Source organism: Manduca sexta, chromosome 18 (genome assembly GCF_014839805.1).
Source record: "Manduca sexta isolate Smith_Timp_Sample1 chromosome 18, JHU_Msex_v1.0, whole genome shotgun sequence".
NCBI lineage: Eukaryota > Metazoa > Arthropoda > Insecta > Lepidoptera > Sphingidae > Manduca > Manduca sexta.
The window spans coordinates 11,343,227-11,359,082 of NC_051132.1; the positions used below are offsets into that span (position 1 = coordinate 11,343,227).

Genomic DNA, 15,856 nt, shown 5'->3' on the forward strand with positions numbered 1-15,856 from the left:
TGTGGTTTGCGTCATCTACAAAATAGTACAGGCCGATGATACCACGCTCGAATAGTAGGCCGAAATCGATACATTAGGAGAATGTAACGGTTTACAATGTTTAATCTTTTGAGCACTTAGGACTTCACTTATAATAAACTCGCGCTAAAGACGTAAACTTAATCATTATTCTTCTACGTATTACACGCGCAACTACGCGCTCCGCCTTTATGGAACATCCCATAGAGACAACATTTCCAACTCAACTAATGTATGATACCACCCGCTTCTATCCCATACTCGTCGGTTTTATTAAAAGACAAAACGAAAATGAAAATATTTATAGGATACCTTGTATTTTGGCTACACTGAACCCAACGACGATATGTCGCTGACTGCATTATTTCTCTGCAGTGAGCAATTTGGCACTCGGTTTAGCTACTTTAATTTTCTTTAAAAAAGAAAGACAAAGAAGTTGCTATAAAATAAAAATAAGTAGCTACTAATTCTATAGAAATGCAACGCTAGACCTTTAATTAGATGTAATAATGCAGATGTAAAGCACTGAATCGAATAATTAGTGCATTCTAAGTTCTAACACTGTTAATTTATTGCTACCATTTGAATTCCATAGCTTAGTCTAAACTGCTTGGAGAACAATACGTCTAAATTGTGATCAGAACATTACTACACATTTCCCGCATACCATTATAATGGTATAGCCAGCATGTCCGGTGGCTCTACTCTCACAGCAAACTGTTGGATACTCCAGTAACTAGACAGTTTTGTCATAATTCGTACGATCCAAGATTTTTTTTACTGCTTTTCCAATGGGTTGGAATCCCTGCGTAGATAATTCGATCAATACTTTACATATGTGGATTCTAGAATCTTGATGATTAGGTCTCTCGAATATAAGAAACGATACCTAAAATTTTGGATGGCGTTGCATGATTAACAATAGCATATGAACAGGCGCAACTCGTGGCGTCTTAGTTATTTCTATTTTCTAGACGAAAGAAAGACACGACGAAAGAAAGTTTTATTATAGAATAATATAAATCTAATCTTAGACCACGTCGCAGGTTTATTAAATAGTGTCTAAAAGTAACAATAATTTTGCATGTTTTGTATAAACTTTCAAGACGTGCTCAATGTTCAATTAATGTCGCGTAGTTTGTTCTTGGATATGGTTCTAAAAGTTTTATTAAAAAAACGAACATTCTCAAAGTAGATTGCGTTATAACAAATTACTACAATTCAAATTTAATATTGTCAAAAAATGTGGAACGCTTCACGATTTTGCGTGTCATCCTTGCGCATGGGCCATGCTAATCTTCTCTGTAACGTTCCAATTTTAGTATATGTACTGCCGAAGGAAGTACGCTTATAACTATCTACAAAACGTATATTATCTAAACTTTATAAAAATATTCATAACCCGATTTAGAATTATTATAAGTAATATACAATTCTATAATATATTTTGCATTATGATAGTGTTAATCAAACATAATTGATATTTTTCTAAATATAAATCAATATTAATAAATTAAAATGAGAAAAAAAACGTTCGAGTGTTAAAACTTTAAAATATAAAACATTTTTATATAGCGCCATCTACAAAACTTGTAGCTAAACTTTGACTAAGTAATTAACGTTTTACATCGTTAGATGTCGCTACAAAACAAACTTGCAAAGCGGATAAGCATTGGTCACATCCACAATTATATTGCAGATTTTCTAGATACGTACAATTTTTAGACTGGCTTGGTAGCATGGTTGTATTGCTGAGCGATACGACTTCCACTCTGAGGATTGAATCCCGCGCCAGGCAAAATAGTATTGAATTTTCGTGTTCACTATCAGTCAAGAGAATTTGTGCCTATGCTTATAGATTCGCTCCCTATCACATCATAGTAGGTAATATACATGAGTGCAATATTAGCACCTCTTCAAGAATAAAAGATGTGAGTATAATGTAGTGTTTTTATGTCCGTGTGCATACAAATTTTAAAGGTTCAACTGATATCGCCGTGGAAACTTATGTAAGTTATTAATTTTTTTGTAGTTGGAATCTTGACCAGATGCAGGAAGACTAGCATTGGCCACTCCTGAGATACCAAAACAATGCCATAACGAAAGAGAGAATGGAAACAAATAGTGCTTATTTTTCTTTTCAGTAATAATTTGCAGCGATTAGTAAATAAAGCTGAGACTGCACACACGCGACAGACGGTACGGATCGTACACGGGCTTAACCCGGATATACGACGGTGTGTGTAAACTTACTCTAGTTCGGCAAGTGGTATAATGGAGCAAGTACCGGTATAGCTAATTTAAATTACAAGTGGAACAGGTATTCTAACCACACGTGTAAATACTAAATACAATTGGACACCAAAACATAGACAGCTACTGGCTAAAATGTTCAGTCTTAAATAAAAATTTAAGTTTAGGCTATCCTATAGAGTATAGGCTTAAACTAGATCCATGAGTTCATAATTGCTTTAGTTTTTAGAGCACCGATTCAAAGGTTCATAAGTGACCAATTTCAAGGCGGTATTGTCACTGTACAATAAAATGTCCAAAGAGTTTAAATACATAATTTATTAGTATGGTACAACATGTTTTTGAATGATTCTCGCCGATACAGAATTTCTTACCGTTACAACGAAATGTACATAGATATTTAATCAGCTATTTCAACTCAATATATATGTCTAATGTGCCCTGCTTGGCATATAATACATAACTGCTTTATTTTTTCTTTTCTATAAATAATTATAATTTCACCGATTTGTCCCTAAAGTCCATTCCACTCATACATAACACCGTTTTTAATATAAAACATAAAAAATAAAACTCACACATTCATTTTCTATGATTTTACACTTTTTTACCTCAAGACAGTTGCCATTTTTATTGGTGTTGCCATTTTTTACAAATTAAAAACTACTAGTTGACTTTTTATTCAGCCACACTTGCAAAATATACGACTGGGGATGACCGAAAAGCTTACATTAGCATAGTACAATGACAAAAGATTCTTGTAAATTTTGTCAGGTACAAAAACATTGTCATAGAATTATTAAACACTCCACGTCAAAAATCGATTTAGGCATTACTTTATTGTCCTTAAACATTTAGACTGCGCGTCTAAAATTAAATCGACGTTTTACTGGCCGGAAACATGTTTATCTATCCACACGTTTGTTGCACTCAGTGAAATGTCTTTATCAATTTCTATTTTTTTATTATAGCAACTGTCTGGTTCCGCCATTCGCAAGATCGTACGGCAGCTGAGTGAGAGTTCACTGTATTGTTTGTATTTATATGTAGAATTTATGTATGTTTATGTATGTACGCGCCAGGCTTAGCTAAGTCCTTATCAACACTTCACTTTACTGGTGTGTTCCGCGGTGCTGTTTGATGGTACCTGCAAAATTAAACTGTGATTATAAACCTTATAAAACACTCATTACTAATTTACTTTATCAAAAATTATAAACAGTTAGTGATTGCAATGTGTTACTACCATACAGACATTTTGACAAAACTTCTTTTTTGGGGGCACGCAAATTCTCGAAAGTTGTAAGTCCATAGTTTTATATACACCCATCCCTTCCTCTACCTTTTAATGGCGATTTTTCGATATCTTCGAAATTTCCTTTGAGGGCACTACATGCCCTCGGAGGCATGTAGTGCCCTCAAAGCACTCGGGTGCTTTCACAGAAAAGCATGGTTATAGGTATTACAACAATATTATCAACCACACAGCCCACCCTATACACAATATATACTGCACGAAATCAACATAACTAGTAAAAGTATAAGTGCACCTGGCTAGCTGTCGTCCTGCAGCGAGGTGAACCGGTTGCCGAGCGCGAGGGTCTGGCGCGCGCCGGTGGGGCGGCTGGGGGGCGCGCCGCCGCCCGCCGTGCTCCAGCCGCCGCCGCGCTTGCCCGTCGCGCCCAGCACCGGGAAGTAGTCGTCGTTGTGGATGTCTGGCGCGTGCTTCTGTTTACAGTAATGATACATGCCATTCATTATATACTTGCGGTAGACTTGTTATAGAATCGAAGTAAAAACAATGTCGGAATATAAATTATGATAAATCTTCATGAGAACTACCTCACAGTAATTGTGTGCAAAATATTTTTATTTCTGGATTTAGTCATTTATGAGACTGAGATTTCGGAAACAACTGTAGATAAAAATAATATAAATTTATCAACTATTGAAATATTTTGGAAAATCCGTACGTCAACACTAAGCGGGAAAATACCAATCTATCACAAAACTACAAAAAGTATATTTATACATATAACTGCAAAAAATATGTTATAGGGGGATATAGTTAGACGAAGCTCAAAATATAATTATTACGCAAAATTAAACAACACATTTGTATTCATTTGTGTATGGTAGGTTAGGTACGTGAATTCTGCCAACCCTTCAACAACAGCCAGTTTGGTGGGATAAGGCTTGAAACTCTCAGAAGCAGAGCATTTACATCTATACTATTATATAAAGCTGAAGAGTTTGTTTGTTTGTTTGTTTGTTTGTTTGTTTGTTTGAACGCGCTAATCTCAGGAACTACCGGTCCAAACTGAAAAATTCTTTTTGCGTTGGATAGCCCTTTGTTCGTGGAGTGCTATAGGCTATATATCATCACGCTATACCCAATTGGAGCGGGGCAGTAATGGCTAATCTCAGGAACTACCGGTCCAAACTGAAAAATTCTTTTTGCGTTGGATAGCCCTTTGTTCGTGGAGTGCTATAGGCTATATATCATCACGCTATACCCAATAGGAGCGGGGCAGTAATGGCTAATCTCAGGAACTATCGGTCCAAACTGAAAAATTCTTTTTGCGTTGGATAGCCCTTTGTTCGTGGAGTGCTATAGGCTATATATCATCACGCTATACCCAATAGGAGCGGGGCAGTAATGGCTAATCTCAGGAACTACCGGTTCAAACTGAAAAAATATTTTTTCGTTGGATAGCCCTTTATTCGTGAAGTGCTATAGGCTATATATCATCACGCTATGACCAATAGGAGCGGAGCAGTAATGGCTAATCTCAGGAACTACCGGTTTCAACTGAAAAAATCGTTTTGTGTTGGATAGCCCTTTATTTGTGGACCGCTATAAGCTATATATCATCACGCTATGACCAATAGGAGCGGAGAAGTAATGGCTAATCTCAGGAACTACCGGTCCAAACTGAAAAATTCTTTTTGCGTTGGATAGCCCTTTGTTCGTGGAGAGCTATAGGCTATATATCATCACGCTATATTCAATAGGAGCGGAGCAGTAATGGCTAATCTCAGGAACTACCGATTCCAACTGAAAAAATATTTTTGTGTTGAATAGTCCTTTGTTTGTGGAGTACACAAAGTTATATATCATCACGCTATGACCAATAGGAGCGGAGCAGTAATGGCTAATCTCAGGAACTACCGGTTTCAACTGAAAAATTCGTTTTGTGCTTGGATAGCCCTTTATTTGTGGACCGCTATAAGCTATATATCATCACGCTATGACCAATAGGAGCGGAGCAGTAATGGCTAATCTCAGGAACTACCGGTTTGAACTGAAAAAATCTTTTTGTGTTGGATAGCCCTTTGTTCCTGGAGTGCTATAGGCTTTATATCATCATGCTATGACCAATAGGAGCGGAGCAGCAATGAAACATGTTGCAAAAACGGGGAAAATTATGAGTTTTGAGAGCTTCCGTTGCCTGCGCTGCGTAAACGGTTAAAGTTATGCAACAATGATGTATGACGGGATTGTTTCACTTAAAAAGTTCTAAATAATATAACAAAAGTCCCCCGCTGCATCTGTCTGCCTTAACGTGTTAAACTCAAAAACTACCTAACGTATTAAGATGAAATTTGGTATGGAGACAGTTTGAGACCCTGGGAAGAATATAGGCTCCCGGGAAACTACTATTTTTATAACGGAAAACTTTAGCCTGAAAAACTTTATAACGCGGGCGGAGCCGCGAGCAAAAGCTAGTTATATATAAAATAAAAAAATAAAAAACAGAACGGTATACATACGCCCACCTGGTTGCGTCGCTGGGAGGCCTCGGGGGCGCGCACGCGTGATGACGGTGGCACGTACGCCGCCGGCTTGCTCTCGCGCGGCTTCTCCTCCACTGGTGGCGACGGCGGCGGGGCCTGCTCCGCGTCCACCTGCTGGAAGACACAACCAATGTCCAATAACATTACATTTTTATGTGGGCATATCGCTAATAGCCCGATATGAGTCTGCTTATTCGGATGAACGTTTTGGACGCTTCAATGTTCGAATAACAAAATAGAACTCGAGGAAAACTCATGCCCACTATCCCGACCACTAATTTCGCGTTAATGGTAAAAATAACCTAAACAAAATAACTCATGTAAGCATGTGAAATAAAATTTATTGTGATTGGTCCATTTTCACTATAGATAAGACTGTAGCAGTTAAGATAGTTTATAGGAATCGTCCAATAGATTATTAACATTATAGGTTACAAGTAGAGTATCTATACAGGCGTGGAAAAACGACTCTGTTGTATCTGATGGTAAATGGAGTGGCGTCCAGGCAGTGTCGATTGACGAATGATGATTACCGCTCGCCGGAACTCGCTCGAAACCGGATATACACACGCTAATCCCGGAACACGGCACACTCACGTGGATCACTATGGCTGGTTTAACATATTAATATTTCACAGCCATTATAAGGCAGATACAAATATTCTATCTAAATAAAGTATACCATAATATGTTGTACACATATTCACTTTGTATAATGTCAAGACAATTAGGGTTATCTAACAGCAGTTCTTTTATGGCCTGTCATTCTGATAAAGTATTAGTTCAGCAACAGAATGGATGTTAACTCAACACATACTTGTGCTGCAAGCAATACGAAATTACAATTGCAAATCATCAATTTGTAACTAGTTGTTCTCATTTCTGAATCACATTGACTTACTATGAGATTTGCATTGTATATGAAAAAAAAAACATGACTAATATATTGAAACTGATGATCTAGCAGGCCGTTAGTACTTACAGGCTTATTCCAAGGTCCCTTAACCTTGCCACCCTCAGGCGCGGTGTCCTCGGACGACGAATCGCGGCCGGTCTCCGGTGCGCCGTTGCCTCCCTGCAGCACTTGGATCTTCAAGCCGGTGTAGTCCTTTACTGGTTCCTGATATTCCTTCCATTCTTCTTCCTCCTGGAATAATGAAAACATGCGTATTGTAATTTAAGAACACGCCATTGATATATTGGGAATTTTGAACACATAAATAGCTTCGATCTATGCGACAAGATAATTCTATAAAAACCACAACAAATATGACAAAAAATAAAATTTTAAAGCATTCACTCCTCCAAATCCCAATGACGGAGCAGCAAGGCAGATGTAATGGCGTTTTCCAGCTCATGCACAAATGTTATTTAAATTGTGCCTGAATAAACAATCTATACTTGAGAAAAATACTCCTGATGAGTAAACACAGCTTGCAGTTATCTTATTACCACTCAATGCACTAAACATTTAAAGAATATGCTACATTTATTAAATTAGTTTATTTTATTAATATTTTAATAAAAGTAAATAGCAATATGTACTTAATATATACCTACAAAAGCTTAAATCATTTTGAAAATGAACAGTTTTCTTTTTATAGACAATCTTAGTGTTATAAAATCCAAGTTCTTCCTTCTCTTCTCACTTTCATGTGACATTCTATTTACTACTGAAATTATTAATATATGTGCCATTGACGGCAGCATTGAAATAAATCTGTATGCATAATATATAAAAACATAATGTCTGGCATTTAATATTTTAAATAGTACATAATATGTTAACCAAACACCACAAAATATGGAGGTTGTAACTCAATGCATGAATACTCTTTACACATCATAATATAAACCAATCTGAATACAAGAGGCGCTACCATAATATCCATGATGGTATCCGCCTAGTTTTTATCATGATGGGTGTTTAGACAGCACTCGAGACATAGCATCAGCTCTGTTATAAAATTATAAACAAAAACATGCATTATTGGGGCAGTAATCAATCTCCACAATATAAATCATTAACAAAGAATACAAAGCAAAACCACTTAAGGAAAACACAAGTTTCATATAATAATAAATTGTGGCCTTGTGGCCCCTGTGGTTAAATAAAATTCAGAAATATTAATTGAATGTACATAAGACATGTGATAATAGCAAATATATCAATTCATCACATATTATTCTAGTTTTTGTATTCAGGAATATCAACATTATTTTAACATTTAAAAGATTGAACTCTTAGGTATACAATATTTGATGTGTATGACACATATATTATGTATTAATGCATCTTACTAATAATAGTGCAAGTTTGGGAAGATTGTTGGTGGTTTGTATATTTATTAGAAATAAATGGAGAAACCACTGAACAGATTTGTAATTAATGTCATATGCTATAAGCTATAAGACAGTTTTTTTATATTATTTCATAAAAAAAATGTTACAATAGGCTTGACTTATTTATATTTATTACTTTTATAAAATATGTATGTTGTTTAAATTCTCAAACAAAAAATCATTGAAATCTGGTGAATAATCCAGAAGATATAGTATATAATTAGTTTCTAGGGGTGAATTTCAAAGAACAGAAGAGAGAAAAAATACTGGCATGTGACATCAGCGGGAATAACAATGTATGCAAAAGAAAGAGATAGAGCAATATCCCCACTACCCACCCACTGCTGCACATAGCAATATTTAAAATATGAATTACTGCCTCACTTCTTATTGAATTTCAATGCTGTTTTCACAGAAGGATTTCTTTTTGTACTAATTACTATTACATATAAAAGAAAAAAAAAAACAAAATATCAAACATAGTGAAATACCCTATTGAGTAAATATAATACTCTTGTGTGGGCAAGGCTATAGGCAACACCTTGTTGTTTGTTAAACCTTTGATCTATACTAAAAAAGATTTTCCACCCTTGCCAGTTATATCACTTAAATATGTATGAAGGCTTTCTATGAACACTTGTAAAGCATTTAAATAGTGTAACAAGATATTTAGAAGAATAATGATGAAGATTTACTAAATGTAAAGAAATATTTTGCCATTTTTAAATATCCAGTATTGGATACACTTATTATTATACATGACTAAAGAAGTGAATTATTTAAGTACTGTAAACTAAAGACTACACTCATTAATTGCATTGCCAGTTAACTACTATAGGAGTTTAAACATTTATAGTAAATTTTATAAACATGTAATACAGCTGCTGTGTTAGCTTAGCATGGACCAGTATTATAATATATTATAATAATATAATGTGATACTGACTAAACCTCAAACAATTTTCATTTTACTTTTATCAGTGAAACTACAGTTAGATACAGTACAGTAAGTACACAGTATGGCCACAAACATTGGAATTAATGTTTGTATTCTAAAAGCTATAAGATAGTGAAACTCAAGACTGCCCATATAAGATTAATTTTAGAAAATAGTATCACACAATTTAACAAAGGATGAATAGGTTATATTTCTTTAGTGACATTATTCAAGTCAAACTAGAGGAATGTTTTTGTCCCCAACTCAGCTGTAATCGTTCTTATCATTAAAACGTACTAAAAATGGCATTCATGTAAACAGATCAAAAACACTTTGTGTTCATTTGCACATGTGACGCAAAAATAATCAGTATATCTTACTAAAGGAAATAGTTCTAACTAACCTGTAGTCATACAATTAAATTTAGAGTACCCGTACTTCAATGTTCTGTGTTACATTGGTTATATTTTTTAACGAAACATGTGAATCGCAATAGAAATTTGTTGCGGTGAGTTGTCGATCTGTGACAAAAATCCTGCGCAAAAAACAATCAAAACCAGGTCATACATATCGCGAATGCGTCGATTGTGTGTTAGTCACTGCATTAACAAGCAAATTTTCATTGAACTAACAGAAATTTGGCCATTTGACGAGCAATAATCCAGTTACATGGGGGTAGCCACAGTACTAATGTTTTTACTCAAAACTCACCCCGGCTCTTCCCGCATCGTCACCTTCCTGTACCGGCCGCTCCTTTTTCGGCCGAGTTTCAGTTTTCTGTTTGGTATCCTCCAACTTTTTAGCTAACTCATCTGCTGTCGCGAACTTTTTCACTTTCGACTTTTTACGATCTTTCTTTGCGAAGAAATCGTCCAAATCGGCCATTTTCAATTTTGTATATAGATTTATTGGTGCTGTTAGGTTAATAAGGTAATTACAGCAATATTAGAACGAAACAAAAGGGGAAAATAGGCCCCTTAAATGTGAGACGACTGCTTTGGCAAGCGTGGCCGCAGGGGTATGTCACTCTCAAACAGTCACTCTATTTGTTTTTGGTCTAACCTCAAATTAATTTTGTTGTAAGATACTTTCAGTTAGATGACACTGGAGAATAAGTTTTCAAAACACTAATCATGCCTTTTATCCCTATTTATAAAATAATTATGTACGTAATTAAATTAGATAAGTAAAAACATAAAAACAAATGTCAGAGGCTATTTTAATTAATTAAAAAAAATATGCATTACTGAAAATTCCGAACGAAATACGATAAAAAATTGACTGACACAATGACAGAGATTGTGGCAAGTCGTCTGACACAATTTCAAACGAGTTGCCACAATATCTGATGATTGTTGTTAAATGGTAAAATATTAAAGTTCTCCTTTTGTTGTAACATGACAACCGAAGCTTAATTTAATTTTTCCATTTTATTAATACAATTATAAACAAAACAACGCATACTTTTTAAATTTTATTCTAGTTTCCAATAAATTACATATCTATTTTCTCATAAGCATGTTAAAATATTTATTGCATTAAGTGGCAATATCGCCTTGTTTCCGTAATTTGAATTCCGGTTGAAAATTTTCAAATTTCCCATTGCAGTTTGTGTGCGATAAGTTCGATTACGATTTCCTCAATAATGAAAGAACTTTGCTTATTCAAACGGACCACCGCTGCCTTCTTACTAATTCACCCCCGGGCTTTGTTATTTGTTTTGCACGCGATAAGGAACTGATAAAATATTTGGACAAAATGTCTCATGTTATCTTGGTTGTGCGATTGATGGTAAATGACATTTATATTTATTATAAAAATAATATCGATAGTACTCATTAAAATCGTACATAATATTTACTCAGTCACCGCGATGGCGAAATCTGCTCATTTAAATAGTCTTTTTTAAAATACGTGTGGGAATCTGCATACCTTAAAATTATGCGATATTCACTTTTGATTTTAAACTATGAAAAATCTGTTGGTAGACAAGATTGTCGTTATTACGTCATCTTGGTTTAATATACTTATTTTGGTTTGACTATTGAATAAACAAATTTCAGAGCTGTATCTCTAATGGACTAATTCCTTGCATTTGTATTGTGTTATAAATACATGGCATCATTTATTATTTATTATATTTTAATAAATTATTGTATTATTTTTCAGGACCATTACATTATGTCCCTAAAGCAACTAGTTATAGGTGGAAATCCTGGCAGGACAAAAGGTTTCAAGTTTGAATTAAAGTTCTCGACAAAAGTCTTAACAGAGGACAAGAATATACATAAAAAAAACTTGCGGTACATATATACATAAGCACTTTGAGAGCTGTTATAAATTATATATTGGTGCTTTATGTAGAACTACATTTCCCACTTTGAATCTAGGTAAGATGTTTTCCACATGTTGGCAGCCAAGAAATTTACAGGTTGAACTGATTCAGATACTTATATATTATATATCTCCTTAAAAGTGCTTAGACTAGATGTTGTACCCTTAAATATATCACACTGACGGCATACGATATATCACACTGATATATCAAATGCATAATGAATTCGCTGTAAATTCGCGGCGGGCGTGCAGCGAACAAGCCGTGGGTGCGTAGCGTTCACGCAGCGGGCTCACAGTTGGCTACGCATTTTGGACAGTTAGTAATAGAGTGAATTCAGATGAGGAAACATTTCTATTAGCTTTGTTAATTGGAAAAAGTAACTAAAAAGGGATATTGCCGTGGTTACATGCCACCGTATTAAAAAAAAAGTATATAAGTTGGGACTAAAAGTACAGGCGACAGCACAACAGCAGCCTGAGTGCTTACTAATATAATTTTATTTAATTTTTTATAATGTGTGTATAAGATATGTGTGCTAAGCCAATTTGGCACACGGACAAAGTTGCACTAATATAAGATAGGCTGGGTGCGTTTTATCCCCTGGATAGTATTTTAATTGTGAATCTGAATATAAAATAAACAGTGCTATGCATCGATACTGTTATTTAGGCATTTTTCTAGCGGGAAGGGCTTTTAACGTGCGTGACACTACGAGAAAATCTTCTCTAAAGATCTCGGCTTTCACTTTTCTGTCCGTTCATGTCTCTCATATCGAATTATGTTACAGAACATTATACAACGGATATTCATTTCATGAAAACATGGATTTAATGGCCGAAAGAAGCACATATCTCACCGGTAATGCTATATACATATCTTACTTAAAGTTGTGAAAATGTTTACTAAAACTTTTTAAAATTTAGGATGTTAATTTTGACAAATCACACTAATGATGAGGCTAACGTATAATCGTTATTGAACGTATTCGATTATCGATTACCATTTTTATAAAACTTGATATCGATAGTTGCATAATTATTTGGTATGTTCAGATGATATAAAATATTTTTTATTGAATTATCTATTTATTATTGGTAAGCCATTTCCATTTATGTTTTTTTTAAACCCTACACCACTTGCAGTTATCATTGTGTTAACTATTTAAAATCGTGAAAACATTAGATATATTAATTATAGATTTTTTTACCAATAAATGTGATAAATTACAAACAACTCGAATATTTGCAAAAAATAATATAATTAAATCTAAATGCAAATTTTTGTATTATCGATTTATTTTATTTCAATGGCGATTTGCGATAGTCCGTGATTGTTCATTATGATAATGAGTGGCACTTCAAAATAAAATATGATATTACCTGTAGTAAATTTTACCGAAAAAATACGAAACTTCATGTGAAGGAGCTGTCAAAATTATCATCCTATATTTGATAACGTATAGTTACTAATTAGAATTGGGTAGGACATGACATGAAAACGAGTTTGTAAGAGTAGCCTCATTTTAACATTGAGCCGGTACAATGTCCTACTTCAAATTAGGCGAGGCGTACTGAGGCGAGGCGCTTTAATGTGCGCCTTACAGTATTTTGTAATGATAACACTCAAAATACTTTCCTCTGACTCGCGACTCGAAACGCAGTACCATAATGTTCATTGTAAAATAACGTCCTATTGTAATTGTCTATCTCTCTGTCCTCGTCCTATAGTTAACCACGGAGAATGAGTAACGCGACTGCCGCGACATAAAGTTTAAAGTAGTACAATATATAATTTTGAGCCACTCTTCCTTTTTGACGTTATGTACGGGACAAATGTACCGCTTCTTATATGTCCTACTCAACAAGTTACTTTTCCTTGCTCGAACAGTAATATTCATTAATGTTTTATTTTTCAGATATTACTAAAGTATTTTCGGACCATATCTACTGCCTTACAAGTAGGTCCCGAAGACACGCGGTATACAATACTCAAATTGGTTTATTCCAAAAAAATATAAAACATTTACGAAAGCGAAGGGAAGACGATTTTCACCAGAGGAAAAAACATTGTCATTGTCTTTATTCAAAAAAACGTCCTAAATATTACAAACTTTTATGCAAGTATTTTACTCTACCATCATCAAGAACTGTAAAAAAACTACGCTTTGGTTTTTTATAATAAAAGGCATAAAAAATATTTTAATCAGCCAATAGCATATTATTTCACAAATGGACTTAATAAGATAGAGCTAAAAATATTAATACGAACTGTCTTGGAAGATGCCATTGATGCTGGGCTTAACGTAATCAACACAACATGCGACCAGGCACCCGTTAATGTCGGTCCCATAACAGAGTTGGTTAAAGAAAGATGTAACTAAAGCTGTATATTTACGGAAAGGAAAATACTGGTAACATGACATAATACGCGTTAAAGGACAAATAACAACCCCGTTTATGAGCTGTTGCGGCTGAACATTTAACGGCAAGAGCAGAATTCCAGCAGAATGTCGTCAGTTAGTAGATTTCACACTTTTACTTAACAATTTATTTAATTCATTGAACGGGTGTAGCGATTTTTATTTATTGTAAACTAGCTTTTGCCCGCGGCTCCGCCCGCGTGATATAGTTTTTCGTTTAAATCTCTCAAAAGTTATAAAGTTCCCCCCTTTTTGCTACAGTTTTCATTACTGCTCCGCTCCTTTTGATCATAGCGTGATGATATATAACCTATAGTCACAACGTAGTAGTAGTGATACACAACCTTGAAAATTCCTCTAGAGAATTTTCCAGGTTTGTAGGTTTCCTCACGATGTTTTCCTTCACCGTTGAAGCAAGCGATAATTCACAAAGAATATACACATAATATTTTTAGAGAAGTCAGAGGTGTGTGCCTTTGGATTTGAACCTGCGGACATTCGTCTTGGCAGTCCGTTCCACAATCAACTAGGCCAACGCCGCTTTTTTTTTGTTCACGTATTGTTTATTATTATTTATACTGATATTTTTTTATCTTTCACGTTCATATTTAAATGGTAAAAGGTGCTGCCCTTGCTGTCCCATCTTAAAAATAGAATATGTATCTACAAAAATGATTAGCAGTCTCATAAGATTGATTTCTTGTGACTACAGTGTTTACGGTCCCTTACTAAAAGATCCTTTAAAATTACCATAAGGGCAAACGACTTTGATTTGAGTTTAAAATAGATAAATTATCAAGTCCAAGTGTGATTCTTTTTACTGATGTATCCTTCATGGACAACAGCTTCAGCGTAAAATTAACATTTCAAAATGTTAAAGTGCCTTAAGGCGATACCTCAAGGTCCATTTTTGTTCCTTTAATCTGGGTAACTAAACAAGTATTATTGACAAGTAAAGAATTTAAATTCACGTCTAGTTAGTGATTAGTTCTCGCAGTTGAAAGAAAAACGTAAAAATAATTAATAATCATGGATATTTCGGCCTTTAAAATTTAATATGACGACATTTTAAAGGCAGAAATATCCATGATTATTAATTATTTTTACGTTTTTATTTCAACTGCGAGCAAAAATACCATTTCTTAATTTTTCTACTCTGAATACGATTATGTATTTTTCATATTTTTTGAATACTTAATTTCAAAGAAACAAAAAATAAAACCGAGAAATTCTTGATGACGTCACACATACAGTTGAATAAAGTTGTTCCTTGGTCCACCTTTCTTTTTATTAAAAACTAAGACATCGTCATTTATCAATGTCAAAAGATAATATTATGCCGGCGCCACAGATAACAAAAATATTTGAACTCATGTGTGGCACGGGAATTTTCGTATTTGTGCAAAGTTTGTTTAAATGTTTACGTATTATCTTGTCATTCGGTATTGGTTTTACGACCACACATCAAGCGTTCAAAGTTATAGAGTTGCTTGAATGAGAACTGGTTATATATGGAAACCTAAAAGTAAAAGCCATAAAAAAATTAATTTGGTCAGTGTCTGTAATAGAATACAAATACGCAAATACCCGTGCCAAACATGAGTTCAAACAAGTGTTCTAATATTTGTCTGTGTGTGGCACCGGCAAAGACGTTTTACAAATAGACGCGTCATAGACTAACAAAATTGCACATAAAACGGCGCACTATTCACTATAGCATCATGACTGTACATATAATTACAAATTGGCT

General features: G+C 34.5%; 1 protein-coding gene and 1 non-coding gene across 3 annotated transcripts; both read right to left on the minus strand.

Annotated features, from left to right (window-relative positions):
* Nucleotides 1-1,257: 1,257 nt before the first annotated feature.
* LOC115441669 lies at nucleotides 1,258-1,364 on the minus strand. Its single transcript, XR_003938489.1, has one exon. It is a non-coding gene; the product is annotated as a U6 spliceosomal RNA (small nuclear RNA).
* Nucleotides 1,365-2,571: 1,207 nt separating this feature from the next.
* Nucleotides 2,572-10,391, minus strand: LOC115441598 (protein CDV3 homolog). 2 transcript variants are annotated; one of them, XM_030166458.2, is made up of 5 exons: nucleotides 10,061-10,391; nucleotides 7,052-7,216; nucleotides 6,052-6,183; nucleotides 3,822-3,999; nucleotides 2,572-3,418 (listed from the first exon to the last, which is right to left on the minus strand). In XM_030166458.2, the coding sequence occupies exons 1-4, from the start codon at nucleotides 10,232-10,234 to the stop codon at nucleotides 3,826-3,828; spliced, it is 645 nt and encodes a 214-aa protein (XP_030022318.1). In that variant the 5' UTR covers nucleotides 10,235-10,391; the 3' UTR covers nucleotides 2,572-3,418; nucleotides 3,822-3,825. The 2 variants fall into 2 exon arrangements, with proteins under 2 accessions (XP_030022318.1, XP_030022317.1); XM_030166457.2 differs by having other exon boundaries at nucleotides 6,046-6,183; nucleotides 10,061-10,389.
* Nucleotides 10,392-15,856: the final 5,465 nt, after the last annotated feature.